We start from the raw sequence: 26,447 nt of genomic DNA on the forward strand, positions 1-26,447 counted from the left end.
GCCAATGGCATTGAGCAGGGATCAACAGGGGTCTATAGTAATAGAGTTTCTTAGCATTGAGGCACATGGCGCAGTTTGGATGAACTCCTATCAGTGTTGCAACCTGCTATTTCTCCTACCAAGAGCCATTTAATCTATCTGATTATCGGCATTTCTTTCTTCTGCAGTCCGCTTCTTCTATAAGATCAATCCGATCGACACCCTCAAGAACATCGCCCTACATACATACCACACGGAGAAACACACCACGTCAGCACACAGCACACAAAAACACAGCACAATGCGGACATCTTCATTACTCGCTCTCGGCGTCAGCGCCCTCGCCTGGACAACAAGTGCCCTCGCCCCGCGTCAAGGCTCCGCACCGTACTGCCCTCCTCGTCCGGCAACACCAGAACAGCAAAAGGTCATCCTCGGAGAGTTCATGCAAGCCTTCTACGAAGAACGAAATGCAACCAAGGCCCTCCTGAACCACGTCGCCGAGGACTACATCCAGCACAACCCTGGCGCTCTCTCCGGCCGCGCGAACTCTCTTGCCGTCCTCGAGCCTTTTATCTCTCCGAACACGGTTAACTACACCATCATGAACAAGAACTTCCAGGACAATATCGCTTTCATTCACTACCGCATGGATCTCGTGGGTGGAGGGCAGCCATTTGCCGTGGTAGACGTTTTCAGATTCAACGGGACTTGCGTTATGGAACATTGGGACGTGGCGCAGCAGCGAACTGCCAACTCCACGAATCCGATTGCTTTGTTTTAGACCACGCGGGAGTTGCTATGTTCATGACAGCCGGCAAATAGAAAATACCCAACCACCAAACTTGCTCGCTTGTGCGCTTGCGATGAAGCTTGTCGACTCACTCGCGCTCAAACGATACTATGCGTTCTAGAAGGCCAAATTACTACACTGCTCGCAAACTTGTGATACCTAGTTCGACCTCGTTGGACACTCGCTGCGTCGCTTTTTCTCTTCTCTCGCTTAAATCAATATTTAGCAACTATCGCGGACCACTGATATCAAACAAGTACCAATTCTACTCGTCACATACAATCCTTTGAGGAACTGATCCGCCAAGGCGAGGCCCGAGAGCCGAGAGGTGGAGAGAGCCGTGGAAGTCTCGGTCTCTGTGCCGGCCTGATTGCCGCAAAAGGAAGGTAGGAACGCAGGGACAGCAGACGGACGGGCATGTATACTTGCTCCGAGTCCCAAGCTGCCGCCGGAGTGTACCCCTATCACATGCATACGAGTGGGCGTGATCTTTGACCTCCATGTCTTCCGAATTCAGACATCCATTGACACAGGACAAGCAGTAGGTGTATGTGATTCAATGTCCTTATGACTGAAACTTTGTTCAACTGGGTATGTTAACATCAAACTAGAAAAGAAACCCTCGATGGTAGAATTAGTCAACAAAATGTCAACTGTTTGCCGCATATCTTCCCGTATCACCCCAAAATGCCCACAACGTTCTACAATTTGACTGAAAGGCCAGGAATTACATGTACGAACCTTCATTTACAGTGAGCCCTTGTTTTGTAAAGCTTTGCGATTTGACCCTTGGTGGAGCTTCTACTCCTCCCTGTGAGAACTTGAGCTCCAATGACAGTCGTATTGTTGACATCGAAACAATTGATCGTGATGCTACCGGCACAAAGATCGTAAAGTTTCCTCTTTGTGAGATCGCAGTATTTCCTGTCGACAAACGAGACGATGTCATATCCAACTGAGTTGGGGTGTTCGCAGATCTCCCGGGCCGTCTGACCCGGTATCTCGGTCAAGACCAAGTGGTCAGGATCCATGTTCGAGCCTTGTCTCTTGCTCAAGCGTTTGGAATGAGTTTTTTAATACTCCTTTTCCGATTCACCCTGCTGCGTGTATACGTCCTTGTTGTACTTGAAGCGATCCAGGGCTGCGATAGGACTTTCATTTGTGCCCTCAAGTTTCGGATTGATGGAGTCCTTGTTGTACTTCAAAACTGGGTAGAAGAATGGTACAATGCCGTCTGGTACGAGATGCCTCCAGAAAGAGTACCGAGGTACACATGTAGGACAACTCGCTATTGTAAAATTTCAACTTGTCGGGCGAAGGCAGCATGTCTCTGAGGTGAAAACTCATAGCTCTGGCGTTGAAATTGGGATGGGAGTGATCTGAGTCCAACCAGACACACTGGTTCATGAGGTTATCACCCTTAAATTTCCGCTGGCTGTGGTACCATGCTTGGCCGCATTTGTATCCAGTATCGCCCTATACCGTCCCACTGAGTCTGCCGTTGGAAACTTGGACCATTGCGATGCATGTTGCGTCGGTATCGTGACTCAACATGACATATTGGGGATCAGATATCTGCCCTTTGTTCTCATTATTCGGTATCTTGACGGTGCGCTCGCTGCTCTGGGCTATCTTGTCGCCCAGCTTGGTGCGGTATCGTCCTAGTCTGTTGCCATTGTCGTCCCAAATGGCAACATCAGGAAAGACGCCGCCAGCATCCTCGAGATCGCCTCCCGCTTGAAGGCTGCGGGCATAAAGGTCCCGACAGTATTGAGTGTGAATCCAAGATGGCTGTCCACCCATGTCGTCAGCAGTGCCGTGGCAGCCCAGGGGGTCAAGTTTGCAGGATTGGTAGGTTGGTGTTTAGTCGCACCAAGAGCCCAGAAATATTGACTTCAATGAGCCAAAATGCTGTAGAATGAGGGTGTAGGTTTAATACTCGCAGTCTTGCAGAAACTTTTCGTCCTGGACACACTCGCCAAGTATTAATCTGGTCGATGAGATCTTGGAGTGCACGAGGATTGGCCATGCTCAATGAGAAGGTCTTCCAATTTCCATCAAAGAGATTTACGTATCATTGCGGATTCCATGATACGAGCTTTCGTTACGCAACGGATTCTGTATTATTTGGTAAGAGACCATTGAAGTGTTAACTGCAATTGGTTTGCCGGCCACACTAAACAGTGTGCACATAAAACTAATTGTCTAGAAAGTTGCATGTCGATCCGCTTCAATGAACCTCGCATCGTGTGGCACCCGATACACTTTTTGTTGAAAGTAGGGGGCTCTACTCTCCCTTCTATCCCACCAGAGTATGTTGTGCCTTTATCTACGTAATGTAGGGCCCTGCTAAGAGACTCGTACACATAACCCTTTCAGTTTGGTGCAGAAAGTTATCTCAGTTTGATGTGAGAGATCGAAGGGGTTTTTGCTGGTGAGTCTTGCTTGTTCCTAAATGTAGTAGCACATTGCGAAGTGAGAGGGAAACAGATTTGCAGAACGAAGTTTGATTAAATTAAATATGTGATAGAAATCCCCCACTCTAGTTGCCATGACCTTTAAATGTACAGTATTAACGAATGAAGTGACCAACAATTCGGACTATGCAAAGTCTACAACCGATACCATATTCTAGATTAATGAGCGAATGACAGGCGAATCTGTCAGAAACACCGCTTATTTGGAGCAGAAGGACCAGGAGCTCTCAATGCTCCAGGAGAATCCAGCGGAGAAAGAAGGAGTGTAAGAAGCAGCAGAGGGGTTGTACTGCTGGGTGAAGAGACTGCAGTAGGTACCCTTGGCAATACCGTTCTGCTTGACCATGAAGGCGTTGAAGAAGTTGCACTTCAGAGGGCTGTAGCCGAAGAAGCTGGCCCAGGAGCTGAGGCCGACAGACTTGGAGTTCTGGGCGTTCTGGGCAGCGGCGTAGGTAGCGCAGAGGCTAGCATCGAAGGGACCAGGGAAGAACTTCTGTCCCATGCAGGTGCTGGGGTGGGAGTGGACGACACCGCCGCAGCCCTGGGGGTTGGTCCAGCCGGAGGGAGTGGTGGGAGTGGTGGTGTTGGTCTTCTCGTAGCCGTTGGAGCCGGTGATCACGACCTGGAAGCCATCACGAGTCTGGCCAGTGTTGACAGCGGCAGCCTTGTCGACGCCAGAACCCCAGAGAGTGCACTTGTAGTTGGAGATGGAGGCAGGGTTGGTGCAAGAGCAGCCGGAGGGGTTGATGGAGGGGTCACGCTCGACGTAGATGTTGATACCAGTGCACAGGTTGGTGGCGTCACACTTGGCAGCGCAGGCGGCAACGTCGTAGCTCTTGAGGGTGTAGAGGCCGAGGTAGCTGTTGGCGTTGACAGCGGCGCTCAGGTCCTTGAAGGTGTTGGCGTATCCGGAAGGGTTGGCGGCCGACTGAGCCTCCTTGTGGAACTGGGCGAAGGACTGGAAAGCCTCGACGGTGTCGGGCTGGACCTGGGTACCGTATCCATCGGGCTGGACAGCGCAAGGGTCCTCAGGGTTGATGAATCCGCAGTAGGTGCCAACCTCGAAAGGCTCAGCACAACCAGAAGCGGTGGTGAATGCGAAGGTGTTGGTCCAGCTGACCGGGGTGCAGGTCGAAGGCGCGGTAGGAGCAGTGGTGATGGTAGCGGCAGTCGCAGTGGTCACGGCGGAAGTTGTGACAGGAGCTGTAGTCTTGGGAGTAGTGACAGCAGCAGGGGTGGTCGACGTAGTGCAGATCGAAGTAGTCTTGGCGGCCGATGTGGTCGAGGGAGATCCCCAGCAGAAACCAAAGAAGCAGAAAGTGCGCTTGTCGAGGCCACGAGCAGCGACGGACTGAGTGGCACTGGCAGAAGCGACGCCGGTGACAGCAGCGGCGGCAGATGAAGATGCAGCAGCCGCGTTGTAGATGCCAGTCTGACCAGTGGCAAGGGCAGGAGGTCCAGTGAGAGTGGGCGCAGCGGCACCCATGATGGCATCGAAGTCCATGGGGGCGGTGGTGGTGGGCGCGGCCGACGCGAGAGCCGCGAGGGCGATGATGTTCAAGGAGTAACGCATGTTGATGATACGAGGCTGACGTTGAGCTGGAAGCAGATGGTTTGAATGAATGTTGTTGAAGGAGATACTCTAGAGGAGAAGAGAATGTGATACTCAAGGTGAGAAGTGATCGAAGCTGCTGAGATGAAGAGAGAATAACCAAATGGACGTGGAGATAAACGCTGGTTATATACCGTTGTTGTTGCGGTCATATGTGGCGGCGTATTCTGACATCGCGGGTTTAGACCACATTGAGCTGACATTTCTTCTTTGGAGCGTATTACGGCACCCGTTGGCCGACTATCGCCTCGTACAAGCTCTGAGCACCTCCCAGAAGTGTGGCCCATCGTATCCGTAGTTCAGGTTGCCAGAGGTCAGAGCTCTTAGTGAACGGTGAGACCGATCTCCGTGCAGTCCTCTCCGTAGTGTCGGCAACTTGGTCGGAGTCGAGAAAGGCCAGTGTAAGTGAGGTCCACATCGTCACTCTCCTGAAGCACCGTCCCGCTCACTGCTTTCGCGATTCGCGAGTAACGGGAGTCTGGGGCAGGCGGGTATGTCGATCCCACAAAGAAAGTGGAATGTTTCAAGAGGTGCTCTATTGGGATTTGGAACTTTTCCTTTGTTGCCCTATCCCTGATTCATTGATCGAACCAACAGTGAAGCGGCTCTAAATGGGTGGCTTTGTCCCAATTAGTCCCAAAAACGCCAGAGCGGGTAACTCGGGATCTCCTGTAGCGCTTTGATCCTCGTTCCTGTAAGCTAGACCTAGTCTAGGTCGACCGAGCATGATATGAACCCATTAGCTAGCCGTTAGACAGACGCTGCATCAATTAGCATCTTTCAGGTGAGCTGAGGTTCGATGAGGAGAATGGCCGACTGAGTGCAAAGGTGGGAATCATCAGATCAACCGCGAGAAAGGGTGGAGTCACTTGAGAGTCTCGCCTGCTCTACCTAAACGGTGCAGATACGATTATGCACACATCCACTTCTCGACGATGAGAAACCGTGTAACTCTGACCGGTCAAGCCCATAAACTACACTTAAAAGCCTAAAACGGCTTTTTGCAGCCACCTATATATGCGAGTTGCTGAGCTTAAGGGTCATGTGTTACGCTTGCGGCCGCAACTTGAAGGCCCATGTTCATTGTTTGCCCGCGTGTAAGTGACAGCAAGTAAACATTGTTTGTGCAGAATCCGAGATATTGGCATCCGTGCCAAGCATGTCAGCGTGCACGGCGAGCTGGCTGCCGATGGCGCCCAGCGAAGCCAAGAGTCGGGGTCTTCTTGTGGCTTTGATGCTCGACGGGCCGTCGTCGTCCCAGTGATGAACACGCGTCAGCGACCGTGCAAAAGGCGCCCTCGGAAATCGGGATGACGACTCGGATTCAATGGTCTGTGGAAGCTGCCACAATGGCAGCTGATTTCTTTCATCGAGTAAGGTAGCTTGACCAGCTGTGTTGATGTTGACCGAAGCTAGGCCAGAATCATCGTAGTTGCATGGCAAGCCACCACGCTATTTATATTTTTGGCAATTTTGGTCAGGTACCATTGCTAGTTTTTTCCTTTTTCTTCGGAGTGTAACAATGAACGTATGGTCCGACCAGGCTTCACCAGATCTTTTGAGAATCAATTTACGCTACTGGTTCCTGCAGTAGTCCAGAGGCAAATGCACATTAACAAGTTCAAGGTTCGGTCTTCTGCATCATGCATGTTGGAAGACCCACCAGCCCCTTTGTTGTCGGAGACCAAATCCCTCTATTAGGTAACGCCAAATCTCAATTATGTTTTCCGATGGCAGCAATGATGATGGACTTGACCTATCGGCTCACTAATCATCTTAGCAAGTCTGCTTCTGTGGGTTAAATGACATCTCTCGATGCCTCTCTTCTGATCAGGTCGGCGTTGACGACCAATGGCTGTCTTTAGCCACGGGGGCATCACAATGGGCTTCTGCCATTGCATCGCGCGAGGCTAGGTCTTCACAGCGTGTGCCATTGTCAGACTATCTCAGCTGTCAAGTTGATTCGACTTGAAGACCCTGTTATGCTTGGACGTGTCGCGGAATTTACCAACACTGTCAAAACTGCACGACAGACCCGGTGGGCTGGGTATGACAGTGACAAATCTTATCCAGGGTAGTCACTTTAGTTATTGATAGTCATGTCGGCCCGATGACTTAGCACCAAACCTTGCGTAAAGTCCCAATTGAAGACACAAAACCAACAGCAGCGATGCAAAGTGAAAATAGGACTTCGTCACGAGGTCTCACGGGGTTGTCGTTTTTCTAGTGGATAGAAAAGCGCTGGTTTCGGCTCATTGCAGATCGATCGCTCCGATCGCTCTTCTATTCCAACCTCAGAGAAGACATTAAACGGCTTAGGACTACAATAATCACCCTTATAGTATCACTGAGCCTCTGGTTTCCACTGACTTAAACTCTTGATGGAATTAACTCTCTTGCAGGTGCGAGAGCAAAGTTTGTTGGCGGAATATACATCACCCAGCAACTTTGTCTGATTATCGTCTGCAGTATCACTTTGAAAGTCTCATAAGTCAGTCGCAACTACCTTGGCATAAGGATTGAGAAAATGGTAGAAGTGAAAGAAACGATGAATCCCTGTTGATGGTTCTCAAACCTAAGTCAATTCTACATGCTCCGCAAGCCTGGGCATGGGGTGGGCCTCGGGGTCAATTTTGAGTCTCGCATTCGAGAATGTATTCGAAGAAAAGGTATGTTGGTTCTTGATCTAAGTGACAGATATTCCAGGGCTTACGTGACCGGGGTCGTTCACATTGAGCTGTGGCACAGCTACCCCGCTTCTTGACCTTCTTCTTTCCAACTGCACGCTTCTCAACTCGACTCTTGATTAAATGTACCGAATACTACGTGTACCCTCGCTGAGTTCTTCAGACCACTGGATCACAGACATTCCACCATCATGAGCAATCAAGATTCTAAAGACACCCATTACCACGTATCAATATGTGCGGTGGAACCCAGTGACGTCGATGACCTCGTTGCGATCCACACTGCCGCTTTCGAATCCGACCAGTTCTCTAATTTAATGCTTCTCAACCGTGAAGAATGCGCTCATCAAAATCTTATGCGCAAGTCGGTCCTTTACTGGCTCACAAATCCCTCTACTACCAAGCTCTTCAAAGCAGTTGAGGGGAATGGAAAACTTCTGGGCTGGTCGTGTTGGGTTAAGAAGGAACTGGAGCAAAAGAAGTCAGATGACAGCAAATCCTCTGAGGCGCCATCTGATCCAAACCTCAGCAAAGAGAAAGCTCGGTCTGGCAAGGATATGCCTCGAGAACCTGCGCGAGTTTTAGGTGGGATCATGCATAAAGACATGACTTCGTGGGAATCTCGGCAACTGGAGGGAACCAAGTACATGGTTCTGCAGGCTTTGGCGACGCATCCTGAGTACCAAGGTCGAGGCATCGGGACCAGGCTGCTTCAGCATGGGCTTGAGAAAATTGACTCACAGAGTCTTGCATGTTGGATCCATGCCTCGCCCTCAAGTTACAGACTTTACGAAAAGGCTGGATTCCAGGAGGTTGGGAAGAGTGAATATGATCTCGCTGAGTGGGCACCAGTCGGGACAGGCGGCGAAGTTGGTTGGGGAACATACACGTTTCGGTATATGCTTCGCTCTGCAAAATCATAACATCTGCCGAAAGCATTTCCTTGACAGTAAAGCACGTTCATGAAGTGGATATTAGGGGGTGTGTGTGGTATTGAACCTGAAAATGAAATACCAGCTGTGGCAAAACAAAAATCACAACTCTGGTTATGGTGCTCCAAAGACGCAAATATGAACTTGAGGAGTTGTCTGCTTTTGTTGGTAGTCAAGTTTCAAGGACGCATGCAACTCAGTGACCCTGCATCAAGCCACTTAGATATCTCAGTGCGTGATGGTAACACCACACAAAATGCTATGGGCCTCGGCCGCCGAGACACGTAGAACTGCCCACCGGTTATCGATCTTGAACTTACTGATCTAGTATCAAAATCCTACTATGCGTAGTGTTCTGAAAAGTTGAGAACTTCGAAAGCTTGGTTTGATAATAGTCGAAACTAAACTTGACATCAGGTAAGTCCTTTAGAAGTCAGATAGTTCGTCATAAAGGCTCATGCCAGAGTATTCAATAAACATCATTCAGCTCGTACTGCGTAACACCAGAACTCAGCTACATCCATTGAGATATTCTACTTCCTCTCGCTACCTCCTCATCCTAACACCTGATAGCCCGTCATGTACATTGGTGTGGAACCTCTGGCCATGTTCAAATTACCGCCCTCATCCCTGTTGAATATCGTTGTAGAGTACATACCCTTTTAACACGTATACTAATATCATAGTAGTCGCTAGCGCTTACACTTGGCTGCCGAAAGCAACGCACTTAGCCACCTGTTATTTACTTGACGAGACCCGCGTCATTGATGTGACCAGAACGGGACCTCCAACTTCATACGGCACTTTCGCTCATTTCTTCTCAGAAAATTCACGATGGGGGACATGCTGGCTTGGTACATTGTCATTTTCCTGGGGTCGGCCATCTTGACAACTATCTCCATATACAACTCCGAATTCATCACGAACCCGACCATATCGTTCCTTGTTCACATCACCACCAGCATCGTCCTCTACTTCACCTCCCTAACCTGCCTTGCCCTAACCGCCATCGAAGACTGGAGACTCCAAGCCCGCCTCGCACGGAAGAAGGGCCGAGGCCTCGAGCCATTCCGATTCTTCCCCAAAGAGCATGCAATCTTCGTGACGCGGGCGACGGGCCTGGCGGCGGGCGCCTACGTCATGGCGCTCCCGCTGCTCATGCCGACAGACGACGTGATTTCCCAGGTCTGCTTGCGTATACCGACTTTTTTCTACGCGTGCAAGTGCTGGGACTTGACAATCGCGCGAGTGAGAAAGCCGCCTGTTCCGCGGGTTGGGAAAGAGGAAGTGGTCTACGGGTTGACAAGCTGGAGACCTGTTGCTTCTTATGTCTGGCGGCTTGGGTCGGAGACAAGGTATGCGTCTTTCAACATCGCCGTGGACGAGTCAAAGCGAAAGAGTATCCCAAAAAGCGCGGCTTGGACGTACGGCCCACTGCTCGTCGTCCCTCTGACATATCTCTTTCCTGTCACGGAGCTTAAGGTCATGTGCGGCTTGCTTGCTATTCAGCATGGTCTAGAGGGCATTCACTTCATATTTCATCCCCACTGCCCCAACAAGCTCTTCTTCCAGCCGTGGGCAGCAGATAGCTTCTCCAGCTTCTGGGCCATTCATTGGCACCACGGGGCACAGCCATTCCTTCAACATCTAGGGTACGTTCCCGCCAGAGCCCTCTTCACGCGTCTGTTTGGAAAAGATGCCGGCAAGGCCGCCGGTGTACTCGCGGCTTTTAGTCTCAGCGGAGTTTGGCATGCCTGGTGTGGGGTCGTCTTGACACTGGACGAGTATGCGTGGACACAGGCCGTGGGTCTGTGGACTGTGTTCATGGTGCAAGGCGTTGGTTGCCTGGTCGAGCGCTGGCTTCTCCGGAATGAGAGCTGGAGGACAGGACGGAGGAGACAGATGTTGACGGCCCTGTGTTGGATGGCCTCGGTGGAGTCAGCGGCGTTTTGGTTGAGATATGGAGAGGCACGGGCTAAGAGACCTCAGGGCTGGACTACGTTCTGAGATATGGGGTCAAGGGTCAGTGGTGATAAACCGATAGAGAGCATCCATAGAGGCGGGTAAGGGTATGAATCGTTGTCAAGAGCAGCATGTTTCGAGAGCTTTACCCCAAGGCAACGAGAGGTCTAGACCGAAGACTATGATAGAACCTAGATCATTCAAGGAAGTCTTTTGGGGCTTCAATGTCTGCTTAGTGGCATTGAAACTAGTCCATGGAGTAGTATTTGTTCCTGGTAACTGGTTGCTCATTAGGATTCTGATGCGACCTGCATTCTGTACCCACTTCGGACGGCGATGTTACGAATGTGAGATGGAGCGCTTATTCGTACCAATCTTTTCGATCCCTCCCAGGTCCCTAGTCAAATAAACTTGTCGAAAGGGTGGTCTCGCCCAAGCTTTTCTGGATTTCAGCTGTCGAAATATTTTCACTGCGTTCATGATTGGCTCGGCTCCTGCCAAGAACATTCAGACGGGAGATCAGCGCAGGCATAGCTCGGCGCATGGCACCACTGGCCTCGTCCCATGATATTCCGTCGTGCTTCTCTTGCCGATCCCATGCTTGGAGCCAAACGTTTGCATCGCTGTCTGCGATTGCCACTAGGCTGCAATAATTCTAATGATACTGTTCAATGGTGAGACATGGAGACAGTGGCGGCTATGTAAATAGTCTAGTAATCAAAGTTGCGATGTGAGGTTATTGGGTAGCTTAACGTACGCGGGGTAAAGCGCCCCTCGGCATTCGCACCATGGCGCCGGGACGTGGGCATGGGGATCAGTCTAAATGATCCTTCTCCACTACTAGAAACCATCCGTCAATCCTACCGAGAAAGCCGTTGACGCAAGGGAGGTCAATAGCTTCATGATCTGCCACTCCAAGTCGCCAAAGGCTGATCACTCGTTGGCTCGCTTGGAACCGTTGCGCTTCTCCAGGAAGCGCTTGTTAATAAGCCTCTTTGGTGCGTCAAGGATATGCTGAAAACACCGAGGGGTTCCTGGGTTCGTGGACTAGACGCTCCAACTTTCAGATGCTTCAAGGTTAGACACGTCAGGTAGCGTGAGCTAAACATACAAGGGAGGGAGCTCACGTGAACCTAACCCCGGCCCAGAATACGGGCCGACGGCGGGGTAAAATGGTTCGTCTTGTCTTTTTCCACCCCTGTCTCCGAGTCTGGGGTTGCATCTGGGGTTCTGGGGTTTGTCCGCGCGGCCTTTCCTCTTCCCCCAAGCCAAGACTTTGCGAGTTTCTGGGGCACATTGACCTACTCACTTGGCATCAACTTGGCAACATGGAAGGGAGACCAGGGTCATGGATGACATCTGGACCTTCAAACCGACTACCGCAAAGATGAATGGCAGTTGAGGGCTTGGTACCTGATGCCGAGGCGCGTGTGGAGGACGCGGAGCGGGACGCAAGAGCCAAGCAAAAGCCAAGATCAGAGACTAAAGCAGGTCGGACGTTCCGGGGAGGTTGTCGATGTCCCGCAACTAGGTGACTGGGCAAATGCTTACCTTTACTAGCTCCGATTATACCACGATTCCATCAGCCCCCCTCCCCTGACGTATACCGCGCAGGACGTGGGAGAAGAGATGTCGCTCTGACCTTTACCGGACAGCCGCACCATATGCCTCTCCATCGGTCCATCGCTTCATCTCCAGACTTACCACTCTCCAGTGCCGGTCATCCGCCCTCTTCCCCCGCACTCTAGAACCAATCTGGCCACCCTCCCCGCTGCCCGCCAGCACCAGAGTCTTCATCGGAGAAACGACCCAGACGCATGCCATAGAATCCCACTACGACTCGAAGCGCACGTATAACACCAGTTCGGAAGGTCGTAATAGCGCGGCATTTGACATGCGCCCTCTGCTCATTGGAGGGAATTATTGGCGCTTGGGGATCCCGTGCGACCCTTCATCCAACATCACGGACATTGTCAACGAAATGAGATGAAGATGGATCACAAGGAACGTGCCATCGTGAAGCACCTCGCGGTGTTTAAAAGACACACGATGGCCCCGAGTCGTCGGATCATGAGAATTGTCTCCCCAGGATCCCACAGACATTCCCCTCGTCAGTGACAGCTCCCCTCCCGTTCTCCGCCAGCAAATCCAAGGTCGTCTCTCCCCCTTCGCCATGTTGTCCAAGCCAATCCGCGAGCGCGGCTACGCACTCGGCCTCGCCCTTGTGGCCACAGGCTCCCTCGTCTCCGCCGGTCCCTGCGACATCTACGCCTCCGGCGGCAACCCCTGCATCGCCGCTCACAGCACCACCCGCGCCCTCTACAGCGCCTACACTGGCTCCCTCTACCAGGTGAAGCGCGGCTCCGACGGCGCCACGACCAACATCGCGCCCCTCTCCGCCGGTGGCGTCGCCAACGCGGCCGCTCAGGACACCTTCTGCTCCGGAACGACCTGCCTCATCTCCGTCATCTACGATCAGTCCGGCAAGGGCAACCACCTGACCCAAGCCCCCGGCGGCGCCTTCAGCGGCCCCGACGTCAATGGCAACGACAACCTCGCCAGCGCCATTGGCGCTCCCGTCACCCTCAACGGCCAAAAGGCCTACGGCGTCTTCGTCTCTCCCGGCACGGGCTACCGTAACAACGCCGCTGTGGGCACCGCCATCGGCGACGTGGCCGAGGGCATGTACGCCGTCCTCGATGGAACCCACTACAACGGCGGCTGCTGCTTCGACTACGGCAACGCCGAGACCAGCAGCACCGACACTGGCAACGGCCACATGGAGGCCATCTACTTTGGCGACAACACTGGCTGGGGCTCGGGTGCCGGCAGCGGACCCTGGTTGATGGCCGATCTCGAGAACGGCCTCTTCTCCGGCGTCAGCCCCGCCAACAACCCGGGCGACCCGACCATCACGAACCGCTTCTTCACCGCCGTCGTGAAGGGCGGACCCAACCTCTGGGCTCTCCGCGGCGCCAACGCCGCCTCGGGAGGCTTGACCACGTACTACAGCGGCGTGCGGCCCAACGCGTCGGGATACAACCCCATGAGCAAGGAGGGCGCCATCATCCTCGGCATCGGCGGTGACAACAGCGTCAGCGGCCAGGGTACCTTTTACGAGGGCGTCATGACCTCCGGCTACCCCTCCGACGCGACAGAGAACTCTGTCCAGGCCAACATTGTCGCGGCGAAGTACGCCACCACGTCCCTGAACAGCGGTACCGCCCTCACCGTCGGCAACTCCATCTCCCTGCGTGCCACCACCTCCGGCTACACTGACCGCTACCTCGCGCACACCGGCTCGACCGTCAACACCCAGGTCGTTACTTCGTCCAGCACCACGGCACTCAAGCAGCAGGCCAGCTGGACCGTCCGCACCGGCCTCGGCAACAGCGGATGCTACTCGTTCGAGTCCAAGGACACGCCCGGCAGCTTCATCCGCCACTACAACTTCGAGCTGGCCGTCAACGCCAACGACGGCTCCAAGCAGTTCAAGGAGGATGCTACCTTCTGCACGCAGTCTGGTATCAGCGGTACTGGCAGCTCATTCCGTGCGTGGAGCTACCCTACCACCTACTTCCGCCACTACAACAACCTGGGATACGCTGCGAGGAACGGCGGTGTTCACACTTTTGACTCTGCTACTTCCTTCAACGCGGACGTGAGCTGGGTTATCGCTACTGGCTTTGCTTAAGTCAAGAGTAAAGTTTGGGTGTGAGATGATGGGGGTTGTCCTGACAATGAGGGGTCAGTCGAGCATACGACTTGTTGAGACGAACCTGTGAGATGTCTTGGGGATAGTTGCTGCTGCATGTAGTCTTTAATGCATTCAAATCGCCCACTGGGCTTCATTGATATCGCACACTTATCAAAACCGGTGTTGCAGCAACCAGTCATTATGTGATCCTACTTGAGAGTTGAGGTCAAATTGGATTTTGGACTCCCAGACAGACTCCATGTTCACATCACTTGCCTCTAAACTCCTTCAGTGGTGCTGCTGGCAGGAAGATTTAATCTAGATGATGGTTGTGGGTTCACAACTAGCCCAGGTCATGAACTTGGAGACATTCACTTACTGGTACACTTCCATGCCTCTGGAGCCGTGCACACTAACCATTGAGAAAACTTGACCTGGCGGTGCTACTTGTCAGCAAGTTCCATCATCAACAAGAGCAGTCATCGCTTGAATCAGAGCTACTCGACCTGTCGCCCATATTGATGGAGTGGCAACCCTGTCTTCCAAGAGATCATGTAGCCTGGGGGTTGGGCCTCTGTGGCCCTTTTCGCTCCCCTTTGATGGGGTTAAAAATGCAGTGAACGAACTCGTAAACATTGCGAGTTCGGCGAATCCGGACATGACTGCATTAGTGGTGAAACATGGCAAGGATTGTTTGATCATCCACGGTGCATTAGCAGTAGTAACAGAGTGTATATACTTCGTACTTCGTAGTCTCTAAACTTGCACCAGGGTCTTACATACCTCAGGCGTATCTTACGATCCTATCCATAGCCCGATTTCTTTTGCAAGAACGGCTATAGAAATACGACGTTGAGTATATGAATTGGGAGTTCAATGGTGTTTCACAGTGTCATGTTGTCATGTAAAGGCGCTCAGCATATTTGGGTAGGATTGCGCGATGACATAAGATCGCAAGGCCGCGAATGGGTCATCGCCAGCTATTCATGACACCCGAGCCGACTGGTGGTGGCCCACAAATCCCGGTCTGATTGGCTTCCTCCCCGGCCGGATCTTGCAATCTCGGAGCCGACAAAAACTCACTTTAGGGGGCACTTCCTGAACAGAACGGGAGAGTATACCCAAGAACTGCGCCGAATAACCGTGTGCCTTAATAGATGGGTAGTTACCCACTTTGGATTTTGACAACGGCATGGTAGCTTGGCCACTCTGCCGCAGTAGACAGATTCCAAACTTTTAGGAATGTAGATGAAGAGCGTGAAGAAGCTTCAGGTACCGAGGGATCCGAGTTAAGAATCAAATGCCAATTCAGCCCGACTCTCCGATGGCACAAACCTTGTCGATTCGACCGAGGCCGACTACAGTCTGGCTTCTCTCTTGGCTCTAGAAGAAAATTTCATGGAATCGAACTTTTTCAGGGGGGGTGACAAACAACCTAAAAGGCTGAGCCGAGGTCCAGCAGCTTTGCCCAGACTTTCCATGACAGTGCAGCGCGCATCCCACGCTGTGACGCCAGGGCAAACAGGCACCATGGCACTAAGAAAAAACACCGAACCCCGTTTGAGGAGTGGGGGTCCTCCGTCACTTATCGCTGCCAATCGACGATAATTTGCGCTCGCGCTCCGACCCCAACAACACCAACAAACGATCCCAACCAAAGCGACCGGGGGGTGCGAGGCCCGCAAAAGAGCTCCGTGGACCCGGTAGACAAGCGCGCAATCCATACATTCTTCGAAATTTAAATCCCATCACCAACCCATGGCGAACTCCCTCCTCGCCCAATGCTCAACCACCCTCTGGTGCCACCTCCGTTCCCTCCCCCTCTGGGCCTTCGTCCTCGTCGTCCTCCTCCTAGGCGCACTCCGCCAGCGCATATTCCCATCTTCACCGTCTTCTTCTCCGACTCGACGACGGCAGACACCCGGCGTCGCGAATAAGAAGACGTCCGCCTCGTGAAGGCCTCAGTCATCCAGGAGAAACACCACCAGCAAAACAGACACACAAGATGGCGTCCGCAATCGCAAAGGCCTCGCGCACCGAGGCCGACTTCGATCGCGTCCCCGTCCGCGTCGTCCGCCTCATCCGCCTCGCCGGCGCCAGCGGTCTGGCGTATGCCGCCTATAAGATCCACTGGCGCATCGTCCTCGCCAGCTTCTTCACCGGCCCCGGCAAATTCAGCCGCATCCTCATGCTCATCTTTGCCCTGCTGAACCTCAAGAACATGCCCTTTGTCTGGACCGTACGTTAACCTTCCTTCTCTCCCTATCTATAGATAGAAGACCAATGAAAGAGAGACTAACACACCCATGAACAGTACCGAGTATGGCACGCAATAATCTACCACCTCTTCATCCGCAAATCCCCACGCCTCGGCCCGCGCTCCCTCTTCCGCCCCATGATCTCTCAATCCCACGCCCCCATCACCGAGATAGACTATAACATCCACAAGTCCAACTCGACCTACTTCTCCGACCTCGACGTCTCCCGCACCCACCTCTGCACCTACCTCCTCCGCCCCGGGTTCCGCCAACTCACCCACAACGCGACGACAAAGCTCGTCCTCGATCCCAAAACCGAGAAACCAGCCCGCGGCCCCCTCGGCATCATGCTCGGCGCCGTGCACTGCTCCTTCCGCCGCGAGATCACGGCCTACGCCCCCTACGAGATGTGGTCCCGCATCCTCTCGTGGGACCGCAAGTGGCTGTACATTGTCACGCACTTTGTCCCCAAGGGCACCGCGCGTCCGACAGAGTGGCTTGATCCGAAATTCGGCACCGCGCGGGTCCGGAGGAACGCCAGCGGCGACGCGAGCACCAACAGCGCGGACTGGGAGAAGAAGATTTACGCCACGGGCGTGAGCAAGTACGTCTTCAAGATTGGGCGGTTGACGGTGCACCCGGCCGTCGCGCTTGAGGCGAGCGAGCTGCTGCCGCACAGGCCGACCGAGGGCGGATGGCAGGGCGGCGAGAACGGTGTCGGGGATGAGAGCGTTGATTTGAGTGATGTCGCGGACGACGGCGCGTGGAACTGGAAGATGGTTGAGAAGAGGCGGCGCGAGGGTATGAGGTATGCTGCGCAGTTTGCTGCCATGGATGACCTGCATGGATGGCTAGATGGTGCGGATGGCGGAGACGGAAGTGCCTTGGGCAAATTCGGACTTGGATAAGACGAGGGGATGAATAGTGGGATTCGTGATACCCCATAGACTTAGACGGTATTAACATTAGATGATGATAAAGAGGAGGCCATGGCGCATTTGTAGATGATTCAATCTGGGATATGAATGTTTCTTTAGGTTTACATTACCACTAATCAGCTGATAGAACTAGATATGCATGCGCGTACAACTACAACAAGACTCCCATCGTCAGGTGTGCTGGCTATTTCTCTTTTCCCTATAAACTCCGCAGTCCCAATCTTTCCACTTGCATTGGGTATAGCAACTACAAAGGATGACGTAAAAGTTTGTTAAATCAAGGCCATGACTGGCAGGTGAAAGAATAGGATTTAGAGAGCGAACGCAGCGGCTGCGGCGATGGCTCCAGCCCAGCCAGCGACCTGGGCCCGGCCGGCGGCGGCTGGTGATGTTGTAGTGGTGACGGCAGCCCCTGTTGCAGTGCCGCTGCGGGAGGTGGATGTGCCGGAAGCCGTAGTCGCGGCAGCAGTGACGGAGCCAGCCGAGGCGGTGCCGGAAGATGTGCCTCCTGCGGCGACCTGGGCGCAGATCTGAGAGGCGAGCTGGAGTACCGCTGGAGATGTGTTAGCTCTGTTGCTCAAAACTGAAAGGTCTTTCCTATGCTTTGCGAGGGCACATACTGGCTTGATCTGTTGAGCTGCAGCCGGAGGAAGCAAGGCAGGGCACGACCTTGGCTGTGAGCTGCTCGACCTTTCCGCAAGAGCAGGCAAAGTCTGTGATATCGCAGTTGACAGACTGGGCACCGTCACGGATGCAAGTGACCGCGCAAGTGGGAATCTCGGCAACAAGCTGATCGATGGTCTCGGCGGCCACAAGGGCGGCAAGGAAAGATACGGCAATGGTGTACTTCATCTTGGCGGTTTGCTGTGTTGGTTCGAAGCCGAGGTTGGATCGAAGCAAGTTCGGGATGTCGAGGTGTGGTGAAGTGGCTGATAAGACGTGGAGGAGCAGAGGCAAAGCGGGATAAAGTAATGAACCGGTTGCGAGAGAGGACGAGGTGGTCTTATAAAGAGCATCGAATGAGACGCCAAGACGGTGGCATCGACAGCAACCGGTCGCCGGAATGGCACAAGCTCATAGAGGTGAACCGCCGAGAGCTCCAAACGCAGCCAAGACGCGGTCTACGCCGGCGCGCCGTAGCTGTCTCGCACCCCGGATCAGGCAAGACGACGGATGGGACAGTGATGGGAATTATTGGTGAAGGATTCAACCGAGCGGGCCAAAAACCCTCAGATAGCTAGCTGCTCACTTGAGCCTTGTCATCCCTTCTGTGGCAGAATGTCTACTGTCAGTCTAGAGATGATCGGCCGCCACAGCTCACTTGGCGTGAAGCCGCTGGAGCTCTCACGAAATGCACCGCTCGGACTGGCTCGTTTTGCAGTGCTGTCTAGTAGTCGTGGCGCAGGTGCTAGTCTTCCCTCTGACCGTGAACAAAGGCGGCTAGAGGGGACTCAGGGTCAGTCGGTAGCATCAATCCTCCATCCTCCGGTTCCGAGCTGTGGTCGATCTTCCGCAAACGTCTGCGCGCGGAAACCGAAGCGCAGGCAAGGGCCCTGGAGGCTGGACGAGCTGACCAGCTTGAGGTTTGAGATGCCCTCTTGTGGAATCGCTGGAGTCTGGACTTTTTCCGAGTAACTGTTCGTCTTTCCCGACGAATGCGCCCTCAAGGTCTCAGATACATGACGTTGACGACCAGTTGCCTGGGTCTTCACTCTGAGGAACGCAGGCTCAGGGGAAGTTGGTTAAGCTCATCCGGCATCAACTAAGCTTCTCGCGGGCCCCTGTCACCTGCAGGTCGGAGAGAGGAAGATCAGACGCTTGGCCAATCGAAGTGCTCCATTCTTTGGTGCAGGGAATGCACTGAGAAACACCTGCATTAGCCGTCCGACGCTTCTCGCATGGTGTGTGGCCTGTGTTCCCGTGCCCTCCCGTGCCTCGACCAGAATATCGGACGAATGCTTGCCAGTCTCTGCGAATCATCTCGTCCAGTCGCACTTTTCAGCTATTGGAGCAGTGGCCTTTCGTCAAGAGAAATGGAGTCGACCACAAACGTAAGATTGGGGGATCATGAGTCAAGCATGATTAGACGTGAAGAACAACCGGCGTGGTGATCTTGGAGGCGAAGCTATCAACCGGATGGCCGAGGCCGTGCGTTCCGGGTCTATTGGCCATGCGAAATTGGTTTCTTCATCCTTTTCGTTAGTCTCGCAGGCTCTGGATGCATACTCTTATCCACCAAGCGACCAACATGGAACGTCTAACTCTAGAAGAAATTCGGACATTGTGAGCCGCTAGCTTCATTATGTTTGCCTGAGCAGTGTTGCCTTGAACAGTTTCTTCTCCTGATAGTATGCCGTTTGATCTCCGGCTGGGAAAAGCCTTCATCCTGGTGGCAAGTGGGAGGCGCCACGAGGATTCTCTCACGTTGCCGTGCGCTTGTAGGAAACGCGTTACTCGGAGATATGATGCCAGACGGGCAAGCAATTGGTTGTTCCGGTCCTCGAGACTCCGCATGCTCAGGAGGATTGGCAAGCGTCAAACCGTAGCGACAGTCTCAAGCTGATCGTTGCTTAATACACTCCCGTTTTCGTTCCCGACTTGCCCGAATCCAAGTAGCAGTTTGAGATTTATTGTGAGCTTGGCAGGTGCCGCAGCCGATGGGTTGCCCAGCGATTGTAGTGCACAGGAATGCAAACGGAGTGCCGGGCAGAAGATTGGCGGCGAGATTAGGTATCGAATCCGAGGCCGCTAGCACGTGGCATGTTGATTCGTTCCTCGCAAGTCGCCCTCACAGCGGCCGTGGAGGTTCACCTCTATTCTCGACGTCCACTTGAGGTGGTCACCGTTTTCATAGTCGATTGCATCGACGCATGCTGAACGATGATTCGAAGTCAAGAACTGAGACGGGTTCACGGCCGAAGCGGGTGCCTGCCTTGTTGCTGGTTCGACCGTAGACTGCAGAGTTCGGCTCTCGAATTGGAGCCATCCCAACTTTGTTTCTTCGGCATAGCTGTCGAGGCACAGAGCCACTTTAATCTGTGATAGGAGAAAACCTTTCCCAGTGGTGCCACGACTCTTGCCCAGCTTCGCGTGGGTAACATCGGATTCTCTCGTACTGGGGTTCAGAAAGCATAAAGTTGGTTGACGGCGAGCTTCCAGGCCCTTTCAGTCTTACTTGCAGACAAGTGCAAAGCTAAGTTGGTTAGAGACGAATAGCAAAGCATGCGAAGTCTGGTAGCGAGCGATATATATGTAAGTCGGGATTGCAGAGGTGGTTGATGATAAGACGGAATCGCTGGCTCCGCGAAGAAGTCGGTGACGAAATGGCGGACCCACCTACAGTGCCTGCCGTGCGAGATCTGATTACTCAGACACGGTACGCCAGTGCCCCTCCATCCCAGATTGGCGGCCGCGGGGCAGTCGGACCTGAACAAAGTCCACCTTGGCTAAAGGCGCGACAACTTCCACTCTCCTTCACATCATATTCCCCCAGACAACTACGGAGAAATCATGACGGAACAACCGGTATCAGTCCTCTTTGTCTGCCCCGGCAACATTTGCCGTTCGACAATGGCAGAAGGCGTGTTTCGCAACTTTGCGCAAAAGCCTCAGTACAAGGGCCTCATCTCAAAGGTGGATTCTTGCGGCACAGGTACGAAATATGGCGGATACGTCATGATGAACACAATTCCTCTACCAATTCTCGTGCGCAAAGCAAAGCTGACGCGGTTTTTTGCGCAACAATAGCGGCCTATCATGTCGGCGATCCTCCAGATGACAGAACCATGGCGACGCTCGAAGACCACGGCATAACGGATTACTACCATGCTGGTCGCAAGGTACAATAATGCTCCCTCTCTCTGGGTGCGCCCGGGCGGATTCGAAGAGAGAACAGACTTGCTGACCGCCACGCTCCCGCAATGTGCAGGTGTCCCCATCAGACTTTAACAAGTTCGACTACGTCTTCGCCATGGATCGATCCAACCTACGAGACCTCCAAAACCTACAACAACGAGGCCACACCGATTCAAAGGCCAAGGTGATGCTGTTTGGGGAGTTTTCTGGAGGACCGAGGTCGGAGGTGGTGAACGACCCTTACTACGGTGGCGACGAGGGCTTCGCAAAGGCCTATGAGCAGTGCACACGGTTCTCGACAAACTTTCTAAAGCACGTCTTCCCCAATGTCGACCCCAAAGCATAGAAGGACCGTGGATTCGCGATCAAGACGGAGAGAGGATTGGAGCCAGAAGGCGAGGACAAACGGTCGGCGACGCGCCGCGAAACACGACTTGGGGGCGGCGTCACGCGTTGCAGCAGAGATCTGACTGGCTGGGTGCCAAATATGGGCTTGTAGTTGACGATCATCTCGTCCACGACAAGGCGTCAGGACAGGGGCAAGAGGGGTGGGTAGGCCATTGAGAACAGCCTGCCGCGCTGCCCAAGTGATTATGCTGCATTATTAGAGAAGGAAAGGCAGAGAAAGGAGGAGCATTTAAGCGTGTCTTTGGTTTGATTGATTCCACAGCTACAAGATGCATATAGAAGATTAGATTCCATGCAGTTGCCAGCCAATGCAGGTGCAAAGTGCAGGACAACGGCAAGACGGCCAGATGAGGATGGAGCCGTAGACGCCGTTGAAGACAGCTCGAGGGGTCCAGGTGCCTAAGCGAGATGGATTCGGGATGTCGGCTACGCGCAAGCTAGCTTCTTTGGCGGCGGCACCGAGCAGCTACTTGAGCCTTGGCATCGCATAAGAACATTGTAGAGCACCAGGCGGCCCGAGGGAAAGAAATACTTGGAAACCAGCACTGTTTGGACAGATGTTCGTGATAGAGCTCAGGGATTCTTCAGCCCTATGTGTCCAGTACGCACGTAGAGGTGCTGTCGATGTACCTGGACTGCTATGGTAGTGCTGCCCAATAATGGGAGCAGCAGCTTACCCTACGCCGTCGAGGATGACTGCGTAAAAGACGGTGGACGAACTGCGTGACTGCTTACGGCAGATCCCTCGAGGGCTGTGGTGTTGGATGAGGTGCGATATCTCGGGATCCTGCGAATTAGGAATACTGATGCTGACGCATCTAAGCTTACATGATAATGCAGTGGTGCGTTCTGACTATGGAAGAGAGGGGTAGCCTAGAGCATACATTTTCAGCAACCTGCCTTGGGTGCAGTTGCTTGGTTCGTCTCATTCCGACCTTTATGATCGTGGATGAGGCGCGGCTGAATCGGCCTTCAGTTCAAAGTTTTGACGGTGCTCGCATCTGGGCCAGATGCGGGCCAGGCTGAAGGTCTGACAGTCGAAAAGTGTCTCACTTCAAGGGTCCAAAGTCCTGGGTCTTCTTCTTCAGCCGGCGCTGAGGCGCCACTGCATTCCAAAGTACAAACTTTGTTCTTCTTGTGTGTTGGGATGCAGCATCAAGCAGAGAGATTGCAGTCTTCGTATCCCAAACTCTCGTACCCATTGCAGAATCTTGATTGAGGTGTCAGAGATGGTCATTGGTGTAGGCGCTCATGCTGAATATATCTGCGAAAATGAGGTTGTTTCTGCTCGCGTAAAAGGGGGCCAGCACTTGGACCCATTTTCAATTCTCAACCGGGAATTTGAGTGAGGGTTGTCTGTATGATCCATGGTGGTGATTTGTCGCGCGGTTGCAAAAAGCTGCATCTCCAAAAGTCCATTCACGATGCTCAGCGGTTACTGGCCCGATGTAAATGGAGCCTTTCATCTGAGGATAGAACCAATGAGGGCTCGCGGAATGAGCCAGCCAGCAAATCAAGTGCGGGACTGGGGATCGTGGTGTGGGTCCCCACGTCTCTTCACGCCAAGTCGCTTCCGGCCTAACGTCAGCAGCTTCCAGTGTTCCTTGTACCTTGCGGTTTTCCCATGTTCCCACGCAGAAAGCTCAGAATCTCGAGCTCTTGATGTACCCATTTGCTTGACTGTGATTAGACTGGATTGAAGATGGCCCAACTACTTTGCTCAAGTAAAGTAGCTAGGCACCAGGTACTCTAGTAGCACCAGTACATTGAGTGATGCGACATGCCCGGGGCTACCTCGTAAGGCAGAGACAAGAGAACGGGACGGGGGGAGCTCCAGCCCACTAGCCAAGTAACCAGTCAGTACCTTTCTCCGTACCCCTCTCACCCCTCTCTTCCACTCGTTCTCCTGCAAATATCCCATCATCAATCTGAACAAGGTACCAAGAAGAAGTACGGATACATCCACACATGTGTCGCCCAAGGTACCAGGTACCCGTAACCAATATTTCACCGCACTCAGCCTTGGGCCAAGTCTCATCATCTCCAGATGTCAAGACTCAAGCATCCAGTGTCCAGTCACAATCCTCAAGTCAAGCCAGCCCACAGATCCCACTTGTCTTCAATGAAATGGAGTGTGCCAATGCAGCAGCTTGCTTGCCTTGCTCCCCCTTTCCAGCTGCCTTTTCCCTTGTTGCTTTCTGTCCCTATTCAGGGCCCAGAAGGTCAGGTTCCAGTCCAGTCCACTATCCAAATGTCAGGTCCATGGCAGTCCCTCCCAAATGGAACCCTCCCCCTCGGCTCGTGCCTTTGACCATTTTATCGCCTTTTCTTGCCTCAAACCGTGAATGCCCCATCCCATAAGGCGCTGTCTCCCGGTCTGGCCATCCCATTTGATCCCGTCCAGTCCCATCATCCCCTCCCCAATTCCCCTCAAGGCCATTTCCCCGTCGTCCTATCCTAACACCTAAGGTACACTCCGTGGTGTGGTACCTCTACTTCACCTATCTTTTGCTCCTGCCCGTTACTTTACCTTCCTTACCTTACCTTAGGTACCTGAGGATTCGCACAATATCTTTTGGACCTTCCTCCCTCTGCTCACTTCCTCTCCTCCCGTCTTTCTTCCTTACACATCTCATCCCAACTCACCCCTCCACTACAGGACAAAGACGAGAACTGTTCCGGCGACACCGCATTGTCATCCAGCATATTTCACCGAGGAAAGATTCCGAAGAAAACACCAGACACCGCTCTACCTACCTTTATGATATAGCCTGCCTTCCCCCCGTCTACTCGTCGAGCGTTGTTACTGCTGCTGTTCCTGTTGCTTGGACGAGCTGTTCTTTTTCGGTTGATCCCGCTACCCTGTCTGTTCCGCAACTGTCGCATCGCATCGCATTCCTTGCTTGCTTCCCCACCTTTGCCTCGATTGACTCGCCAAAGATACCCCTCGATTTCTCGTCAAGCCCGACACGCCAATCCTCCAAGCTCGAAAAAACAACAGCTCCAACCCCAACACCAACTCGAAAACCTCCCCCAAACGAACAGCACACAAACTTCGCAAACATGGCTGACCTGCAAGGACGCAAGGTCTTTAAGGTCTTCAACCAGGACTTCATCGTCGACGAGCGATACACCGTAACCAAGGAGCTCGGTCAGGGAGCTTACGGCATTGTCTGGTGCGTGCGACCTTTAACCTGCTCTTCCCCTCATCCCATCGGCTGTCGTTGTCTGCGCTGCTGGTGCTGATTGCTGATGCTGATGCTGCTGCCACCACCACCACCGCTGCCCCGCCATTTGGCCAAGAAGCTGACGAATACTCCCCTCACACAGCGCCGCCGTGAACAACCAGACCCAGGAGGGCGTCGCCATCAAGAAGGTCACAAATGTCTTTAGCAAGAAGATCCTCGCCAAGCGCGCCTTGCGCGAGATCAAGCTGCTCCAGCACTTCAGGGGACACCGCAACGTGAGTCCTCCCCTCTGCCCGCTCTAGAAGCTGTCCCACGAACCCCGCGCAGCCTCATCGCCACGCGGCTGCACCACCGCCCACGCCAGAAAAGTGATGCTGACTGCTTGCTGTGACAGATTACCTGCCTCTACGATATGGACATTCCCCGACCCGATAACTTCAACGAGACATATCTCTACGAGGGTACGCTTTCTACCGCGTGCATCCGCCGTCCCGACCGAATCAGCTGTGCTAACTCATCTGTTGTGCTACAGAGCTCATGGAATGCGATTTGGCAGCCATCATTCGATCCGGCCAACCGCTGACCGACGCCCACTTCCAGTCCTTCATCTACCAGATCCTTTGCGGTCTCAAGTACATCCACTCCGCCAACGTTCTGCACCGCGATTTGAAGCCCGGTAACCTGCTCGTCAATGCCGATTGCGAGCTCAAGATTTGCGATTTCGGTCTGGCGCGTGGTTTCTCCGTTGACCCCGAGGAAAATGCTGGTTACATGACGGAATATGTTGCTACCAGATGGTACCGTGCTCCTGAGATTATGCTGAGCTTCCAAAGCTACACCAAAGCTAGTACGTATCCCAGAAGGCGTCGCATCATTGCAATTCAGTGAGATGCTAACCACACGATAGTTGATGTTTGGTCCGTTGGCTGCATTTTGGCCGAGCTTCTCGGAGGCCGTCCCTTCTTCAAGGGTCGTGACTACGTCGACCAGCTGAACCAGATCCTGCACATTCTCGGAACCCCCAACGAAGAGACTTTGTCCCGCATCGGCTCGCCCCGCGCCCAGGAATACGTCCGCAACCTTCCTTTCATGCCCAAGAAAACCTTCCCTAGCTTGTTCCCTCAGGCCAACCCTGACGCTCTCGACCTTCTCGACCGCATGCTTGCCTTTGATCCGTCGAGCCGTATCAGCGTCGAGCAAGCTCTCGAGCACCCCTACCTGCACATCTGGCATGATGCTTCCGACGAGCCCGACTGCCCCACGACATTCAACTTCGACTTTGAGGTCGTTGAAGATGTCGGCGACATGCGCAAGATGATCCTGGATGAGGTCTACCGCTTCCGCCAGTTGGTCCGCACCGTCCCTGGAGCTACCCAGGCCGGCACGCAGGCTGCTGGACAGCAGGGTGGCGGTCAAGTGCCAATTCCCACCGGAGGCAACCAAGGATGGAGCTCTTCGGACCCTCGACCTCAAGAGTACGGCGGCCAAGGAGGCGGCCTGGAGGCGGACCTTGCTGGTGGCCTCGATCACCGGAGATAAAGCCGATGCAAGTTCTTCATGGAATGGTGCGCTGCGCGAAATCGCGCATGAATGACTAGCAAAATCGGTGTTTGGTTCGCAAACTCTGGCGGGCAATTTCAGAATTCTGTTTTGGATGTGAT

The 26,447-nt window shown here is 53.5% G+C and overlaps 11 protein-coding genes across 11 annotated transcripts; 8 read left to right on the plus strand and 3 right to left on the minus strand.

Moving 5' to 3' along the window:
- Positions 1 to 280: 280 nt before the first annotated feature.
- BDZ83DRAFT_713427 (uncharacterized protein) lies at positions 281 to 820 on the plus strand (the record flags this gene model as incomplete). Its single annotated transcript, XM_060511633.1, has 1 exon — positions 281 to 820. The coding sequence occupies one exon, from the start codon at positions 281 to 283 to the stop codon at positions 761 to 763; it is 483 nt and encodes a 160-aa protein (XP_060357712.1). The 3' UTR covers positions 764 to 820.
- Positions 821 to 1,515: 695 nt separating this feature from the next.
- Positions 1,516 to 2,575, minus strand: BDZ83DRAFT_724805 (uncharacterized protein; the record flags this gene model as incomplete). The annotated part of the gene is given in 5 exon segments (XM_060512695.1): positions 1,516 to 1,822; positions 1,853 to 2,020; positions 2,046 to 2,207; positions 2,217 to 2,248; positions 2,288 to 2,575. Coding segments are annotated over 5 exon segments (957 nt in total).
- An 873-nt stretch (positions 2,576 to 3,448) lies between these two features.
- BDZ83DRAFT_594050 (uncharacterized protein) lies at positions 3,449 to 4,822 on the minus strand (the record flags this gene model as incomplete). Its single annotated transcript, XM_060506688.1, has 1 exon — positions 3,449 to 4,822. One exon carries the CDS (start codon positions 4,820 to 4,822, stop codon positions 3,449 to 3,451), a length of 1,374 nt encoding a protein of 457 aa, XP_060357714.1.
- Positions 4,823 to 7,472: 2,650 nt separating this feature from the next.
- On the plus strand, positions 7,473 to 8,688 carry BDZ83DRAFT_643928 (acyl-CoA N-acyltransferase). The gene has a single exon (XM_060509707.1). The coding sequence runs from the start codon at positions 7,740 to 7,742 to the stop codon at positions 8,469 to 8,471; it is 732 nt and encodes a 243-aa protein (XP_060357715.1). The 5' UTR covers positions 7,473 to 7,739; the 3' UTR covers positions 8,472 to 8,688.
- A 626-nt stretch (positions 8,689 to 9,314) lies between these two features.
- Positions 9,315 to 10,487, plus strand: BDZ83DRAFT_758505 (uncharacterized protein; the record flags this gene model as incomplete). The annotated part of the gene is made up of 1 exon (XM_060515044.1): positions 9,315 to 10,487. One exon carries the CDS (start codon positions 9,315 to 9,317, stop codon positions 10,485 to 10,487), a length of 1,173 nt encoding a protein of 390 aa, XP_060357716.1.
- A 1,046-nt stretch (positions 10,488 to 11,533) lies between these two features.
- Positions 11,534 to 11,934, plus strand: BDZ83DRAFT_201338 (uncharacterized protein). The gene has a single exon (XM_060501656.1). The coding sequence runs from the start codon at positions 11,615 to 11,617 to the stop codon at positions 11,831 to 11,833; it is 219 nt and encodes a 72-aa protein (XP_060357717.1). The 5' UTR covers positions 11,534 to 11,614; the 3' UTR covers positions 11,834 to 11,934.
- A 681-nt stretch (positions 11,935 to 12,615) lies between these two features.
- On the plus strand, positions 12,616 to 14,136 carry BDZ83DRAFT_758506 (glycoside hydrolase family 54 protein; the record flags this gene model as incomplete). Its single annotated transcript, XM_060515045.1, has 1 exon — positions 12,616 to 14,136. The coding sequence occupies one exon, from the start codon at positions 12,616 to 12,618 to the stop codon at positions 14,134 to 14,136; it is 1,521 nt and encodes a 506-aa protein (XP_060357718.1).
- Positions 14,137 to 16,243: 2,107 nt separating this feature from the next.
- Positions 16,244 to 17,305, plus strand: BDZ83DRAFT_545654 (capsule polysaccharide biosynthesis protein; the record flags this gene model as incomplete). The annotated part of the gene is made up of 2 exons (XM_060503445.1): positions 16,244 to 16,378; positions 16,454 to 17,305. Coding segments are annotated over 2 exons (987 nt in total), but the record flags the coding sequence as incomplete, so codon positions are not given.
- Positions 17,306 to 17,853: 548 nt separating this feature from the next.
- Positions 17,854 to 18,187, minus strand: BDZ83DRAFT_552075 (uncharacterized protein; the record flags this gene model as incomplete). Its single annotated transcript, XM_060503499.1, has 2 exons — positions 17,854 to 17,888; positions 17,956 to 18,187. Coding segments are annotated over 2 exons (267 nt in total), but the record flags the coding sequence as incomplete, so codon positions are not given.
- Positions 18,188 to 20,845: 2,658 nt separating this feature from the next.
- Positions 20,846 to 21,536, plus strand: BDZ83DRAFT_594058 (phosphotyrosine protein phosphatase; the record flags this gene model as incomplete). Its single annotated transcript, XM_060506690.1, has 3 exons — positions 20,846 to 20,987; positions 21,083 to 21,174; positions 21,264 to 21,536. 3 exons carry the CDS (start codon positions 20,846 to 20,848, stop codon positions 21,534 to 21,536), a joined length of 507 nt encoding a protein of 168 aa, XP_060357721.1.
- A 3,125-nt stretch (positions 21,537 to 24,661) lies between these two features.
- On the plus strand, positions 24,662 to 26,325 carry BDZ83DRAFT_594045 (kinase-like domain-containing protein; the record flags this gene model as incomplete). Its single annotated transcript, XM_060506687.1, has 5 exons — positions 24,662 to 24,774; positions 24,929 to 25,061; positions 25,181 to 25,247; positions 25,319 to 25,633; positions 25,694 to 26,325. The coding sequence occupies 5 exons, from the start codon at positions 24,662 to 24,664 to the stop codon at positions 26,323 to 26,325; spliced, it is 1,260 nt and encodes a 419-aa protein (XP_060357722.1).
- Between the last annotated feature and the right edge of the window lie 122 nt (positions 26,326 to 26,447).

The sequence above is a fragment of the Colletotrichum acutatum genome (genome assembly GCF_030867785.1).
Source record: "Colletotrichum acutatum strain CBS 112980 chromosome Unknown BDZ83scaffold_234, whole genome shotgun sequence".
NCBI classification, from domain to species: Eukaryota; Fungi; Ascomycota; class Sordariomycetes; order Glomerellales; family Glomerellaceae; genus Colletotrichum; species Colletotrichum acutatum.

Bases quoted from the DNA above. Each gene is read 5' to 3' on its own strand.
- BDZ83DRAFT_201338 (XM_060501656.1), top strand. From the start codon at position 11,615: ATGGTTCGTCTTGTCTTTTTCCACCCCTGTCTCCGAGTCTGGGGTTGC.
- BDZ83DRAFT_643928 (XM_060509707.1), top strand. From the start codon at position 7,740: ATGAGCAATCAAGATTCTAAAGACACCCATTACCACGTATCAATATGT.